The sequence below is a fragment of the Hemitrygon akajei genome, chromosome 23, assembly GCF_048418815.1.
Source record: "Hemitrygon akajei chromosome 23, sHemAka1.3, whole genome shotgun sequence".
Taxonomy (NCBI): Eukaryota; Metazoa; Chordata; class Chondrichthyes; order Myliobatiformes; family Dasyatidae; genus Hemitrygon; species Hemitrygon akajei.
Window position 1 is genome coordinate 38,718,976 of NC_133146.1, and position 16,512 is coordinate 38,735,487.

General features: G+C 38.8%; 1 protein-coding gene across 5 annotated transcripts in view; it reads right to left on the reverse strand.

Annotated features, from left to right (window-relative positions):
• Nucleotides 1-16,512, reverse strand: part of plce1 (phospholipase C, epsilon 1) — a 477,143-nt gene that overhangs the window by 409,517 nt on the left and 51,114 nt on the right. For all 5 annotated transcript variants that reach the window (XM_073027453.1, XM_073027451.1, XM_073027452.1 and 2 more), the window contains exon 2: nucleotides 6,087-7,698. In XM_073027453.1, coding sequence (XP_072883554.1) covers nucleotides 6,087-7,319 — 1,233 coding nt within the window. In that variant the 5' untranslated portion in view covers nucleotides 7,320-7,698. The remainder of the gene's footprint in view (nucleotides 1-6,086; nucleotides 7,699-16,512) is intronic.

Below are 16,512 nucleotides of genomic sequence, written 5' to 3' on the forward strand. Positions count from 1 at the left end.
GGACTCATGGTTTAGATTTGTACAGTTTATCATTTTAGGATTTTATCAAGACCTTCAACAAAGTCTCACTTGGTAGACTGGTATGGAACATGAGGTCCCACAGAATGCAGGGGGATCTAATTAAGTGGATTCAAAATTGGCTTGAAGGTAGTTTCTAGGAATGGATGTCAGTGACTAATCGTGTGTTGCAATGGTTGATGTTGGGACCCTTGTTATTTGTCTATATGAGGGGTGATTGATAAGTTTGTGGCCTAAGGGAGAAGAAGTCAATTTTAGAAAACCTAGCACATTTATTTTTCAACATAGTCCCCTCCTGCATGTACACACTTAGTCCAGCGGTCGTGGAGCATACGGATCCCTTCTTTGTAGAAGTGGTCCACAGCAGGGGTGATTGATAAGTTTTTGGCCAAAGGTAGAAAGAGATGAGTTATACAGCTCTCTTTACGTGTAAGTGCAGTTCAACTCATCTCCTTCTACCTTAGGCCACGAACTTATCAATCACCCTTGCTGTGGACCACTTCTGGAGGTCCAAGACACCGACTTTTACAAAGAAGGGATCCGTATGCTCCATGACTGCTGTGTAAATGTAGGAAAAATAAATGTGCTACATTTTCTAAAATTGACTCCTCCTACATTAGGCCACAAACTTATCAATCACCCCTCATAAATGATTTAGATGTGAATCCCCAAGGCTTCACCAGTAAGTGATCAATGTGGGGTGAGGGGCTCGGTAGCTTAGCAGTTCGCGCAATGTATTGAAGCTCCGACTGTATGTTAAGGGTTAAATTGCTCTCCGTCAGATGGCTGTACGCTCTCTCCCTGACTGTGTGGGCTTCCTCTCATCGTCACAGACATACGATTAAGGTTAGTGAGTCGCATGCATGCTACGTTGACATGGCTCAGCTCAATCCTCACTGATCTGATTTGACCCAAAATGATGTTTCAATTTACATGTGACAAATAAAACTAATCTTGCTCTTTAAGTTTGCACAAAATTAGGTATTGCTGATAATAAAGAATATTATCATAGATTACATTGGGATTTTGATCAGTTAGGGAAGTAGGTTGAGGAGTGGCATATGGACTTCATTATAGATAAGTGCAAGGTAATGCACTTTGGAAAGTCAAACTAGTGTAGGACTTACACTATGAATAGTAGGGCACTAGGGAGTGTAATGGATCAGAGGGACTTAGGAGGACAAGTTCAGAGTTAATTGAAAGTGACATCACAGGTAGACAGGATGATGTAAAAGGCATTCAGTATGCTGGCCTTCATCAGTCAGGGCATTGAGCATTAATTGCAGACATACAAGTTGTAGATGAGGCCACACTTGGAGTACTGAAAGATGTGGTTCAATTGGAAAGAAATGATTTCTGAGGATGCTGCTTGGACTAAAAGGACCTGAGTTACTGGGAGGGGTTGATCAGACTAAGTCTTTATTCCTGGATCACTGGAGAATGAGAGGATCATATAGAAATGTTTAAAATTATGAGAAGCTTAGATACAGTGCATGGTAATGGTCATTCCCCCAGGGTAAGAGAGGCCAAAATCCTTATAGATTGAGAGTGAGAGGGGAAGATTTAAAAGGGACCCGAAGGGCAATTTTTTTTCACGCAGGGGGTGGTAAAGTATATGGAACGAGATTCCAGAAGTGGTTGAGGCAGATACAATAGTATAATTTATGATCTATTTGCAGAGGTACATGGAGGTGAGCAACTTATATGGAACAAATGCAAGAAATTGGGACAAACTGGATGGGCATGATGGTCGGCATGGAATTGTTGGAACGAAGGGCTTGTATTGTTCTGTATTCCTCCAGTTCAATAAAATCCATGCTATCGTAACATCCCTTCATCACCCAGAATCTAATAGCGAAATCTTTTTGAAATCTTCTTCTGTACATTGGTTGTATGTCTGTCTTTATTTATGTATGGCTTTTCATAAATTCTACTGTATTTCTTTATTTTCCTGTTAATGCCTGCAAGGAAATGGATCATAATGCAGTATATGGTAGCACACATGCTTCAATAATGAATTTACTTTGACTTTGAATTACCCATCTGCATCATAACAGGAGACAGTAAAGTGGAATTTACTAGGAAAGGGTTCAAAGTGGACCACATAGCATGGCTGGTATTCTGCTAAATATATGGATCCATCCTTACTCCATTTTATAGGATATTCCCTAGCTTTGCCAATGATTGCAGCAAAGTTTGGCAGAGCAGAGAGGACAACGGAGAAGCAGAGAGAAAGAAGAGGAGCCAGAAAGGGTGTCAGAAGTCACACGCCCAAGAGATCTGGTCCAGGTAGGAGACACAGAATGCTCTGACTCACAGGCTGGGGAATGATCATAGAAATAGGTGAGCTCAGGAACAACATACAAACAGAATGGTGACCAAGGAACTGTGCAGGATCAGCCAGAGATAGGCATTATAATGTAACAAATGCTGAATGAGACACCAGTCTCGACATACAGGAGATAAAAACTCAAAATGACATGCAGCCTACAGAAAGAGGTCAATTAAGGGTGTTCAGAGCAAATACTTCAGGGAGCAACAAAACCACCTTGCAGTTAAGGAGATCTCAGAGTTTGGGGGCATTTGTACCCAGGCTAAATTTGACTGAGTTTATATATAAATACATTATATGAAGAAATATATGTTTATAACTAATTGATGGTATAAGATGAAGATTGGTAATTAAAATGGCTTTGATGCATTTTTAAAAAGTAATGCAGGAAAACAGTGGATTTTAATTAATTGGGCCACATTGGGACCAGTACATTTTGGCCCAATCAAGCAGCTGCCTAACTAGCTGAAATTTCATGGAAATAGTGAAAATAATATAAAAAAAAGGCAAACTACCGTTTGAGTAACAATTTATGTATTTAAATGAATTACAGAACTATTAGCACATTACCAATACTACCACAGTATTATAAAACAGTGTATTGGTTCCTAATCATCATTGATGGAGAAATTCATCCAGTGTACACTGCCGTGTTCTTTTGGTTAACTGTAAATAAATAAAATCTCAGTTTAGACAATGCTATCGACGATCATATCCTCCATTGATATTTCTCCCCAACGACCAGTGACAAAAATCACTGCTTTTTGAACACGAACATGCACAACTGATGCTAATTAAAAACTGATTGCTCTAAGCACGGTGTAGAGCCTACTGGCCATGCAACTGTGCGCGATTGACAGTAGTTATAAACTGTTAAAAAACAGTCTCCTGTCCCAACTAAGCAGCATAATGTTCCAAGTAAAGGAAGGGAACCCTGGCCATTTTCTCAATTAGCTTTTGTTCTTTAAGAGATTTCTCAAATAAGTGGCTGCCCAATTAGCGGATTGCCAAATTAACCAGAATCCCATGTATAAAGCATTGAGCACACAAGTGCTTTTAAGGACTTGAAAACCATGTGTATGATTTTAACAAAATGTTGCATTGATACTTGTTTTCTCTCTCTTTGTTACCTTCTTTGCAAATAGCAATATAGCACTGGCAGCCTTACAGACATATGGTTTGTATTGGTGTTTATCTTTCATTAAAGCAACTTTCACACAGCTGTCATCTCTATCCACATTCAATCACTTCTTAAATTTCTGAAATATTCACATGGCAATATATGTTTATGCTATTAACCGTTACACAATACGTTGCTTGTCTTAATTAAAACAAGATGTTCAGAATGAAGCACAGAAGCCCTAAACCTAAGCTAGTTCAGAGAAAAAGTAAACTTGATGCTCTCAGTGCAGAGGGAAGAGTTCTAGGCTATTGCATGTTTGGATCACAGGGATGCACCCCATGGAGCCACTGGAAATTACTTGTTAAAAACATTTGATCCTTCAGGCAAAAATAATTCCTTTTACAGATTCCCTGCAGTGATCTAGAAATAACACCAATAAATATTGCTTTATTTTCAATTGAACTTCAACTTTCTTTGCTCAGTTTGTACAACAGTACTAGTGCATCAACCATTTAACTTTTGCGCCTACTAATAACATCCATGTGCTCCAAATGCAATGAAGCATGATATTACACATGAAGTATTTGCTTCCAATGGCAAGCAGGCTTACATTTATGTATTATGTTATGACTGAGGTCAGACACTATCCAAGTAGCATTACTAAGCTTCATATTGTGTCTACATTGATCAACATGAATGCCTGCGCCTCTGTGATAGCAGGCCTATGATTCAAGTGACAGATAAGCACACAAATTATTATCCAAATTAGTCATCTGGTGATTTCCTTCAGAGAGGACTTGGCTCTCAACTAGAGGAGGAAGCTTTGAAAAGGCCACTGTTCCTCACCTTGTAATTTTGCTCTAAATTTATATAATTTCTTTAATTTGGTATAATGTGAGAAAGCATACAAATACAAATGAATAAAGACCATTTCCATTGAAGGGGAAAATATGATAATGAAAGTCTCTATGACGTGATTCCTAGTTAAATGTTATTAAATTATTACCTTCATCTTCCAGTTCAACACTGGTAATTAATTCAGCTGTGTTGATATCTCAATTACACAGGCAGGAATCACAAATCAATCTCATTTTACAGTATTCCTATAGTTCATTAAATTCAAATAAAGGAATAAATAATCAGGAAGTCCACAAAACATTTTTTTATTGCATCAAAAACTGATTGAACATTCCAGAAAATCATTGCACATAATAAACAATTGCGGCTGGCTTAGCATTCCTTAAGAGTCAGTCCTATGGCTTTCACATGCATCCCATGCCAGTTCTGCTTTACCTCAGTATTTACACAGGTGTTTTATGATAAGTGTTGTGACTATGAGTAAGTTGCTGAAGAAACTGGAGAGGTTGCGGATATGAAAGTCTTTATTCATCATGACAAACAGACATTCTCATGGAGACCTTTTTGCAAGCTCAAAAGTACATCACATTTTATACCCTTAAAATCAAAGGTGAATCAGTACAATTTCAATAGTTACAATGACATTGTCAACCCAAGGTACTGAAGTAAACAATGATTCCTTTGAATTGCATATCTACAACAGGAGACACCTCTGAATGAGAAAGAATCTAGTGCTTTCCCAGAATATATGATGAAGAAACTCTTCTCGGGCTTCCCGCCTGGTACAAATATCAATTATGACTAACATTTCAATGACAAACTCTGCCATTTTCATCAGTTATATGTATCATCATCCCTGATAAAGATGCAGAGTTTGTCATCAAAATGCTGGTTATAATTGATATCTGTACCTGGTTGGGAGCCTGTGAAGAGTTTGTTTAACACCTCTGAATGTTCAAATACCTTTGCAGGGAGAAACTACTTAACACAGATATTCTAAAAACTTTTGACGACAGGGAGCCAGATGCCCAACTATTGACAGATCAGTTACTTGATGCTCTAAGTGATAGTACAGTCTAGTTTGCAAGCTACCTTGAACTTGTTTACAATGGTGCAAATTGCTTAAACCCATAATTGCCTGGATTAATGCAGGCCAGTTAACATAACCCCATTGTCTTAACATTTGGATGACATATACGCAAATGTCTCAGGGTTACAATTTTGCAAACCACATCTGTTAGTTTGCAAGCTAGCCTGTGCTCCACAGTCATGTTTGTTTGCAAATGTATGCTTTTAACTTCAACTTACTGCTTGCAATTTACATTAAGAACTGAAGACTGGTTCTTCCTTAAAATATCTGCTATATTCACAAACTCCAGAATACTCCCTAATGGTATGTGTATCTATAATGAAAACAAAAATTAACTGTTCTGTAGTTAGCACTTGTTCATTAAGTACAATTCAAACCCATAACAACATTTCTATTTCAAATAGTCTGCCTGCTGCATGCTTTACTACGGATTCCAGCACTGGAATTTCTGACGACCAGGCCAACATTACTACCTCAGTTCCAACCACATAGACAAGAAGGAACATCTCACAATAGCCAGTATGTTTTGGTTATTATCAAAATTAACATGTCAAAACTTTGCAGCAATTTACTAATGTCATTCCTCAAATCATCAACTGAAACCAAAGTTTCTCATTGCTAACAAAACACAATAAATTAAAGCAGCATTTTGTGCGATATCTTACCTTGAACCTGCTGGGTCTGGTCCAGTTATCTGCCATCAGTATTGCTTGGCACATCATGAGTTTCTCACTGGGAACTCTAGGAACTTTGACATCATGCCGAAAGTTTCTGTTTTGGCTGACCGCCTCCCTGGCCTTTGCCCCTATGTGTCCTGACGGCAATCTCCTTGTCCGTGCTTTAGATCCTGTGTATACAGATTTCTTCACTTCTCGGTTATTCTTATTATATCTTCTGAACAGCAAAGTGGACCGCTCCTTTTTGTTTCGGTTAAATGCACCTTCCATTCCTTCGTCACAGGCATCATCTGAATCTTCTAAATAGCTTTCAGAAGGTTTCAGAGGACTTCGGTTGACCAAATGGCCTGCAACAAACTTCTCAGCCAAAGGTTTCAACTTCAGCTTTCTTAGCTCTGTGCTTAACCCTCCCTGTGTGGCTTTTAAGCTTGGACAACTATAATTACTGTTATGGTCATCTTCTCCAATGTAGTCCTTTGGAAACTGCAACGGCACATTAGATGCACAAGTAGAGGTTGAAGATTGATAGTCTTCATCAACACAGAAAATGGAAGTCTCCTGTGAACATTGTCCATGATAAAATATATGGTTCTGTTTATTCTCACAGCTGTCATGGAGTTTTATCTTCAAGCCACCATTTGTACAATTGTCTTCCATTACTGTTCGGTTGCACAATGATGGCACATTTATGGAAGACTTTTCTAGTGAGTTGCTCTCTTCTTTTTTGATCCCTTCACCCAAGAATGAGGGTCGAATCTCGGGATTCCAGTGTATACCTTTATCAGTTTGCAATTTTCTAGGCTTAAGTTTCTCTAAAAACAAGCAGGAATCACATTTTTTAGATGAGCACCTGTTTCCATTGTGGCACTTTATATTTGAGCTTGTAGTTCCCATTGCACTACCCTTAAATTCCATTCCACTGGCTGCATTGTATTTTGCTGTCAGTTGCGCCACAGACATCACTGGCAGCACACTGTGCGCTATTCCCTGCAAGTCTTTAGGAATGTCAGGAGGACTCTGAAGGATTGACATAGGATCTGCAGCCAGCATTCCCTCATTGACATCACAGCCTGAATTTCTCAACCTATTTTCATCTCCTGCTGACTGGGACGGTATCATCTTTCCTGATCCCATGCCTACAAACACAGAAGCAGCTAGTTCTTCAGAAGTCATCTTGAACGAACGACTCTCAGTATCCTGGTTCTTTTCCTTGACTGTCATAGCATGGCCTTTGCAGTGGCGGTTCTCAAGATGTCCCTGCTGAAGATTGAAAGGCTGAATTCCAAATGAATCCCTTTGGTGGTATTCTAAAAGCCAGAGGCAATTTACGAGTTGTTAAAACCCATAATCATTCAAACCGTGTGCAGCTGGATTCTCTAGTATTGTATGACCTTACAGAGGATTCTACTCAGTATATTAGAGATAATTTACTGTGAGAAATCAGCCATTTTGCAGCTGTAAATATTCACTTTGCTTCCTTCAAGATGGATCTTACCAACCATGATTCCACAGTGAAAACCATAGTGGAAAAAAATGAATCTGTTGCTTGGCAGTTAAATGATTTTTCCATATGCAGTCTTCAAATTCAGATTAACTTTCACTGTAAAAACAAGAAAAAAATTGAATAAGAAAGTTACAGACATTATGTGTAAAGTATATACCTTCAAAGCAGAATGCCAATGAATATAGTACAACACAAGGTGGAATTTGTTGAGTACAATCTGTAATCAGGGTGCAAAATAATGTGTAGTTTTCTCAAAGTTAATATCTTTTTCCAGAATCTGTTCATAATCATTCTTGCACGAACCAGAATACAGACATCATTTAGACGGTATTTTTAAAGCTTTTGTTTCAGGAAATATTCCTTCATTTTTAAGATGGAAAATGTGGTGTTAACCTATTAATTAGATTGGAAATGAGTCTAGTAAACAAAACAAGCAACTTTGATCCATAACCTCCACCTATGGCATGGTTTTCAATAACTGAAAATAATTCAGAAAATAATTTGAAATATACAAAACTAGGGATTTTGATACATAATACCCATTTTAAGTAATTTGTATTAATATTTTAAGATCTTTAACAAAGTATTTATTGTTATCCTGGGGCATGGGAGAAACTGCTTAAGTTTTAAAGCCATTCTCAATGGCTGCACATGGCACTAATTAACAGTCACTTGTTACATGGATTTATCTCATCTGGTAATGTGACTAGTTTTGAGAGTGGGAATATGTCCCATTTACAGCTTGATGCCTTTCATATGAGCAAAAAAATAGCATGTTCAGAGAAAATGATTTTCATTGAATTGACCCTGAATTCAAAATTCTTTAATCTATTGAACTGTTTTTTTATTACTTCGGTGAATCGCTCTAGAAGCTAGTAAAAAGATCTTTGAGATTTCAGATTCTCAGATAATCAGATTCCAGATCATCAATGCTTTATTAAGTGCACTTTCGTGGAACCACATTAAATAGCAGAAAGCGAACATTCCTTGAATAAATTGCAGAGACACGAAGAAAGAACAGTGCAGCAAGACTAACTGAACTACTCTTTGAAGCAGTCGTGCAGTTAATGACCTAAATAACTTCCTTTTGTATTGCACAGCTCTTGATTCAATGTTCACACTCTCTCCCAGGACTTTTCAACAGCAAATCAAAGAAATTGCATTGGTTTTGAAAAACAACTTTATTGTAATCAAAGTTACATGAGCTTACATTCCAGGAACTTGCCAAACAGTCCGCTTTGTCAATATTGGTTCTTTGAAAGTGCATCTATTCCACATTTCACCTTTTTCCTTGGTACCTTGTAAATTTCTTCTCCTCAGTATAGTAAACCTTCGACAATTCTCTATCTAATTGTCAGAAAACCCCAGTAGGTCATCATCTGGGATTTTTGAACAAGTGGATAGCAAATAGTTGTGAAGTCACTGTATCCAAACCTAATTTCCTTTTAAACACCAGGGCTCTGATTCCCCTGTGTCCTTGAAACTCGGCTAGCTCTATTTTTTGTGCTCTCTTACAACTCACCTGGGCCCCATTTCCACAACCCCTTGAAACTCACAAGGTCTGCTGGAATATTTGTTATGTACAGTGTAATTTTTAAAGTATGTGAATTTAAAACAAGTGTATTGGAGTATTAATTGCAATAACATTCAATAAGCCCCCAAAACCTGCCAGTTTGGCAGCAAAATCCTGAGCATGCCATTTTAATGGAATTTTACAGTACATGTCTAACTTACTTTTAAAAATATGTTGTGGAATCACTTCCTCTCCAGATAAAGCATTCCAACAGACTGAAAGAGGAGAAAATAAACTCTTTTCTTCGCTCCTCTAGAACAATGGCTGATAATTTTGAATCTTAAGTTTCTGACCAGTGTAAATAATTATTTTCGATCCAAAGCATCCCGTCATCTTGAAAATCTCTATTGAGACACCTTTTCAACCTCTGTTCCAAGTTCTGTCTTCACCAATGTTCCCTCATAAATAAAGCATGACCAACTGACAATGATCTTGATAAGGGTCCACAGTGGTCTTTTCCCCATACTTTTGCTTGCTTTGCACTTTCTCGTTCAGAATAAAAACTACAAAATGCCAAAGAGCATTGTGGTGAACTACATATACCCGTCTGGACACGCCCCCTGAATCACCACCACCGGCATCTGTGCAATCACAGCCGGTGCTACGTAGATCGCAGCGACAGATTCGACCACCTGATAGACTTAACCTGTAAATATACTTGTAAGAAACTTAGCCACATGGGGACTCTTTTTAAAACAAAGGGGGGGTGAATGTGGTGAACTACATATACCTGTCTGGACACACCCCCTGAAGACTGTTCCTGTGGCTCCTCCCACAGACCCCTGTATAAAGGTGATGGAGGTCTGAGCCCGGCCTCTCAGTCTCCAGGATGTAGTATAGTGGTCACTCACTGCTTGTTCCTTCTTCCAGTCAATAAAAGCTGATATCTCGCCTTTACATCTCAGTGAGTTATTGATGGTGCATCAAGCATTCAAGAGGCCACTCTAGCTTTTTACTGGCTCAAGCTGATGCACTATCAATAACTCCAAAAGACTGGAAGTAGAGTATATACTGAAAGGCTTTTATTAGCAGTAAAATGAAGCACATCCATGCCAGATGACTGCCCTGGACTGTGGGAGGAGCAGTGACAGAATCATCTTTACCCAGGGGTCTGTGGGAGGAGCCACAGGAGCAGTCAGCAGAGGGGCGTGTCCAGACAGGTGTACATGGTTTACCACACAAGCACCAACTTTACAGCAGCATGTTTAATATACTTTTAGGCAATTTGAATGGGTAACAAGAACATCCAAAGGTTGACGAAACTGAAAACATCTGAATAAACTGGTCTAAAAATGCAGCCTCTAAATTGTTAAAACACAGAAAAGGAGCCATACTTCCCATTATGTCTGTGCCTTACACCGCTCACCCCACAACACTTTCCCTACCTCTTCACTCCGCAATTTACCCATTGCTCATTCATTGCTTACTATTCATAGTTAAAATGAAAGCTGCCTAATCTTGGCCCATTTTCAGCATTTGGTCTCTGAAGGTCATAGCACTTCAAGAATACATCCAAGTATTTTTTTTAATGTAATGACAGCTTCTGCCTCTCCCACACTTTCAGTCAACAAATTCCAAATTGCTACCATTCCCTGGGTGAAAAATATTACTCTCTAGCCCCTTTAATCTAACAATCACTTCATATCTATTGTATTCCTTTGTTAAGCATTACTTATTCGGAGCTACACAGTTAAAAATCTAATGTCTCCTCACTCTGCAAAAACTGAAAGACAATTTTCTCATAGATTTGATTTCCACTGAAAATTCAGTCAGGCACCACATGGTCTCAAACACAATTTCCACACAAGTTATGCAAAAGATGCACAGCCCTCCTTTTGGATCATTATGGGAGAACTTAGACCTTACTGTCCTAAGAAAGATCACCATTTTAGTAGTGAAGCACTATACTGGGACCCTTACAAGGGAACGCCTGATATTTAACTTTCAAATATGGGAGACCATACCAAATCATGGGAGATGAGGGTTGATGTGGGGAGGAAGCTGCAATTCCCAGAAGCGGTGCAAACCACATTTCGACCAGACATCATACTATGGCCGCCAAAGACAAGGAAATCATCCTGGTGGAGCTCACAGTACCATGGGAGGAAGAATGCAAGGAGGCTCATAAGACAAAAGCTCTGAAATACCAGTCCTTGGTCCAGGAGTACAGGGACAAAGGATGGCAGACATGGAGATCGGCTTTAGAGGGTTCCCAGCAAGGTCATCATGGAGGTTGCTGTCTGCTCTGGCACTTGATGAAAAGAGCAAGAAGCAAGTAGCTCCAGGATGGGGAGGAATCAGGAAGAGCCTCTTGCTGGATATGGAGCAGGTGACAGGAGTTGAGCTGGAAGTCAGGAGCAGATGGACAGTGACTTGGCCACCACTGCTGACCTGCCGGCTGGAGAGTGTGGAGGTTAAGGGTTGAAACACTCTCTGAAGGTTGGGCACCACCTGATGACATCTGCCCCAGGCCATAGGCTACGGTTATCTCATCAGGTATCTGAAGAGAGCACCCCGGTGTATCATGGAAGCAAGTTCAATGTTTTGGTTCCACATTTTCAATTTACAAATCATGCTACATACTCTATCAATGAGGGACATAATACCAGCTACTGTGCCCCTCCCTTCCTCAAGTGAAACCTTTGTGTCTCTAAGAATCCCCTCTGAAGTCCAGATTTCAGTTCCTTCACCCCCCCTCTCCACCACAATTCCACCGACTTCTCAATCACCATCTGCAACTCCTTCAAAATCTTACTAAATAAGGCCTTCAAACTTATAGCAACTGAATGGTCCAATTACTTCCACCCACCCAGGCCCCTGGTCCCTGAATGGTCCAGATGACTCATATGAAATGAATCTAACAGTCCATAGCACTATAACTGATCCAATCTCGACCTCTGTCCTACTTTCCAGCTGTTTCAAAATGCGCCAAAAATAAAATCTGCATCTCTTATTTATATGACTCTCTTCAGATTTATAGGCAGAGAAATCTAAAAAATTATTATATGAGGAATAAAGAATTCTTTCTTCATACTTCAAATCTATGTTTCCTTCTTCCACATTCCCACATGAATGAGAAAGCAAACCTACTCCATGCAATTCAACAAGAGCAGCCCTCTATCTTCTGAACTCCAGTGTTTAGCATCAACACACATAACTTTTCCTCAACAGGTAACACCTATGAATCAACCTACCATATATCACTCTTTAAATACGATCAAAACTGTTCTTGGTACTCCAAAAATGATCTCACTCCATCTATACAACTGCAGAGGGATCTAATTTTAAAAAACATCAGCTTTGAAATAAAGGCTAATTTTCAATTTATCTTCCTAATTTCTTGTTGTACATTGACGATCACTTTGAGTGTTTTTTATACAAGGACCAATATCTTTCCATCCTGCAGAGTTCTGTAGTCTCTTTCTATTCAAACAACATTCTGCTTTTCTCAGTTCATTCTAGCAAATTGCATGAATTTGGTTGAACTGAAGCTGCCAAACGTTGCCCTCTAGCTTAACTTGTCAATACTGTTTATCCCTTTGCAGATTCTATATATTCCTCTCATCTGGTTTTCCCACCTATCTCTGCATCATCAGCGAATGTAACTACAAATCACTCAATTCCTTCAGCTAAATTATTAATATAGATCACAAATGGCAGAATCTCTAGTACTGGTCCCTCTGCCATCCTACTAGTTATTATTTGCCAAGGTGAAAATGGAACATTTATCCTGACTGTCAATCTCTTAAGTGTGCTAATAAATAATTCCCCAATCCACCAAAAACTTTTGCCTGCATGACCTCCAATTGAGTGCCTTTTGGAAAACCCAAAGAATCACGTATACTAGCTCCCCTTTCTCCATCCTGTGCATTACATTCTCAATGAATTCTAAGTTAATGAACAGAAGCCCTCTTTCATAAAGCTGTATTGACACTTCGATTGTATTACAATTTTCTCAATATCCTGGTCCCAGCTCAGAATCATGATTTCCAGTATTTATCCCCGTTGTCACATCAATCACTTGTGATTTCTTATCATTTGTTTCTCCTTTTATGAATATTGACTAAATGTAGGAAACTTCTAAAAGCAGGCTCTGATCTGCCCATTCAACCCAGCCTCTTATCTATCCAGACATCTCCCAGCCTCCTCCCTTATTCCCAGATGTCCTCAATATCTGTTCCTATGATCCATCAGCAAACCTTCACTAATGTTCAAGGGAGATACAGAGGATATGATTCCTTAATAAGCTGACAATCTACCCCAGAAGCACTCCTTTGGCAGGGCAGTTAGACTTTCCACTGTATTAAATGCTCTATATAAATATAACTTATTGCCATTGCCTCTCTTACAATGCTATTCAAATGAGGGCCTAATATACCTGATATGTTTTGAGGAGAAATAGAATTTAAAGACAGATATATGTATAAAAGAGTAAAACATAAATTGCAAAGAACAGGAACATGGATGGGGGAAACAAATTAATAATAGTAAGCTTATCACATACAGTACATATTTACAAGGGGAACAGAGCTATTGTAAAACTGTTGAAAATGCATGCTTGAAGTAGTAAAATACACAAGTACAAAGTACAGTAAAAGTGTAAAATATGCTCACTTTAGAACATTGCTTATTGCTTAGAAAGGCAGATCTTAAATTGGAATAAATGTTTTAAAATAGATACTCCAGATTAAATTACCTTTGTGATTACCTGTATATTGCAAAAGTTGAATGTCTGGTTTTACAATACTACAGAAACTATTTGTGAACAGAGCAGTAAGTCAGATTGGAACAGCTAATTCCTATGAGATTCAGCAAACAATGCATAGATAATAGAGAACGTTTGTTCAGTTTCAATATATTCAGTTTGTTTATAATTGAACTGGGTATTGCTTTCATTATATGACTGAACAATTTTTCCCTCAGATTCCTGCCAGGCTAAAAATAATGAGAACTACGCTTTTTTTTAAAGGAATCAAAGGGGTCAATGCTAACAAAATTTCGCTGACATATTGATCACTTTGCATTTAATAGTTGAGTAACATTCTTCAAAACAGACATGCAAAAGAAAGCAATATTTTACATTTCTGGCACCAATGGACTATTTTGAAAGGAAATTGGTGTAATTGCTGCTAATCCTCATCCTACATCAAAAAAAAGTAATCTATTTTGTTTACCAATTACATGGTGTTTCTATTTCAGTAGATTCACTGGATATTGGGCTGGGATCCAAAGTCAATCTAAACAGCGAAGTAAAAACAGTTCCTTACTGGGACACCCATGTTAAAAGTAAAACTTATTTCATACACTACCATGAAATATGAAACTATTAGTATAAATCAAGTAGTAGTGATTCAGCGGCTCCCTATCATTTATACACTTAAAGATGCAACACAACTACAGAATCTGTATAATTTACTCGTCAAACATATATATATCTGCTGATGATTTGAATTGTGCTTCTAATCTAAACTGCAAAATAGGTGTTTATATAGGTTGTGGGATGTATGCTACAATGTAACAAGTTATATGAATGAGATTCACCAATACCTTTTGCCTTTTCTGAAGTCCTTACCAAGTTCTTGGGTTAAAGTTGTGAGATATTGAGTTGCAACTGATCAAGCAGAATCAGCAAATAAAAGTTATAACAAGCTGCATCAGATAATACTCATCTCCACCCTATTTTAAGCATTCCCTGTAACCTCTCCACCTCTCCCCTTTCTGCACCATAAAATATGTACATCTTTCAATTCTGATAGCATTCTTCATCCAAAACATTAATTCTGTTTCTTCCTCAACAATGCACCATAAACTGATCATTATCTCCAGTAATTTCTGTTTTATTCTCAGGAATAGGGATGGCTACCGCCATCAGGAAGATGGTACAGGAACCAAAGACTCACATCACCAGGTTCAGGAACCAAATAGGATAACATCACTCAACTTCATTTGCCCCATCACTGAAATATTCCATAACCTATGGACTCACTTCCAAGGATTCTTCATCTTACATTCTTGATATTGTTTATTTATTATTATTTCTTTCTTTTTGTATTTACACACTGGTTGAACACCCAGTTGGTGCAGCCTTTCATTGATTCTAATATGATTATTATGGAATTAGTTCAGTATGCCCACAAGAAAATAGATCTCAGGGTTGTATATGGTGCATATGTATATGTACTTTGATTATAAATTTACTTTAAACTTTTACTTACTGCAAATTAATCTCTAAATAAAAGCTGAAAATACACAGGCACTAACCATGAAAAAACTTATTAGTTAATTCTTCAGAATTTATGATCTACACATTTAGTCCTAACTTCTGAGGAATCCAGACCATGAGAAGGCCTTGGCGAGTAGGGTAATGGAAAACCCCAAGGCATTCTTCAATTATGTGAAGAACAAAAGGATGACGGGAGTAAAGGTAGGACTGATTAGAGATAAGGGTGGGAAGATGTGCCTGGAGGCTGTGAAAGTGAGCGAGGTCCTCAATGAATACTTCTCTTCGGTATTCACCAATGAGAGGGAACTTGATGACGGTGAGGACAATATGAGTGAGGTTGATATTCTGGAGCATGGTGATATTAAGGGAGAAGAGGTGTTGGAGTTGTTAAAATATATTAGGATGGATAAGTCCCCGGGGCCTGACAGAATATTCCCCAGGCTGCTCCACGAGGCGAGGGAAGAGATTCCTGAGCCTCTGGCTAGGATCTTTATGTCCTCATTGTCCACGGGAATGGTACCAGAGGATTGGAGGGAGGCAAATGTTGTCCCCTTGTTCAAAAAAGGTAGTAGGGATAGTCCGGGTAATTACAGACCAGTGAGTCTTACGTCTGTGGTGGGAAAGCTGTTGGAAAAGATTCTTAGAGGTAGGACTTATGGGCATTTAGAGAATCGGGATCTGATCAGAGACAGTCAGCATGGCTTTGTGAAGGGCAGATCGTGTCTAACAAGCCTGATAGCGTTCTTTGAGGAGATGACCAGGCATATAGATGAGGTTAGTGCAGTGGATGTGATCTACATGGATTTTAGTAAGGCATTTGACAAGGCTCCACACGGTAGGTTTATTCAGAAAGTCAGAAGTCATGGGATCCAGGGAAGTTTGGCCAGGTGGATTCAGAATTGGCTTGCCTGCAGAAAGCAGAGGGTCATGGTGGAGGGAGTATATTCAAATTGGAGGGTTGTGAATAGTGGTGTCCCACAAGGATCTGTTCTGGGACCTCAACTTTTCGTGATTTTTATTAATGACCTGGATATGGAGGTAGAAGGGTGGGTTGGCAAGTTTGCAGATGACACAAAGGTTGGTGGTGTTGTGGATAGTGTTGAGGATTGTCGAA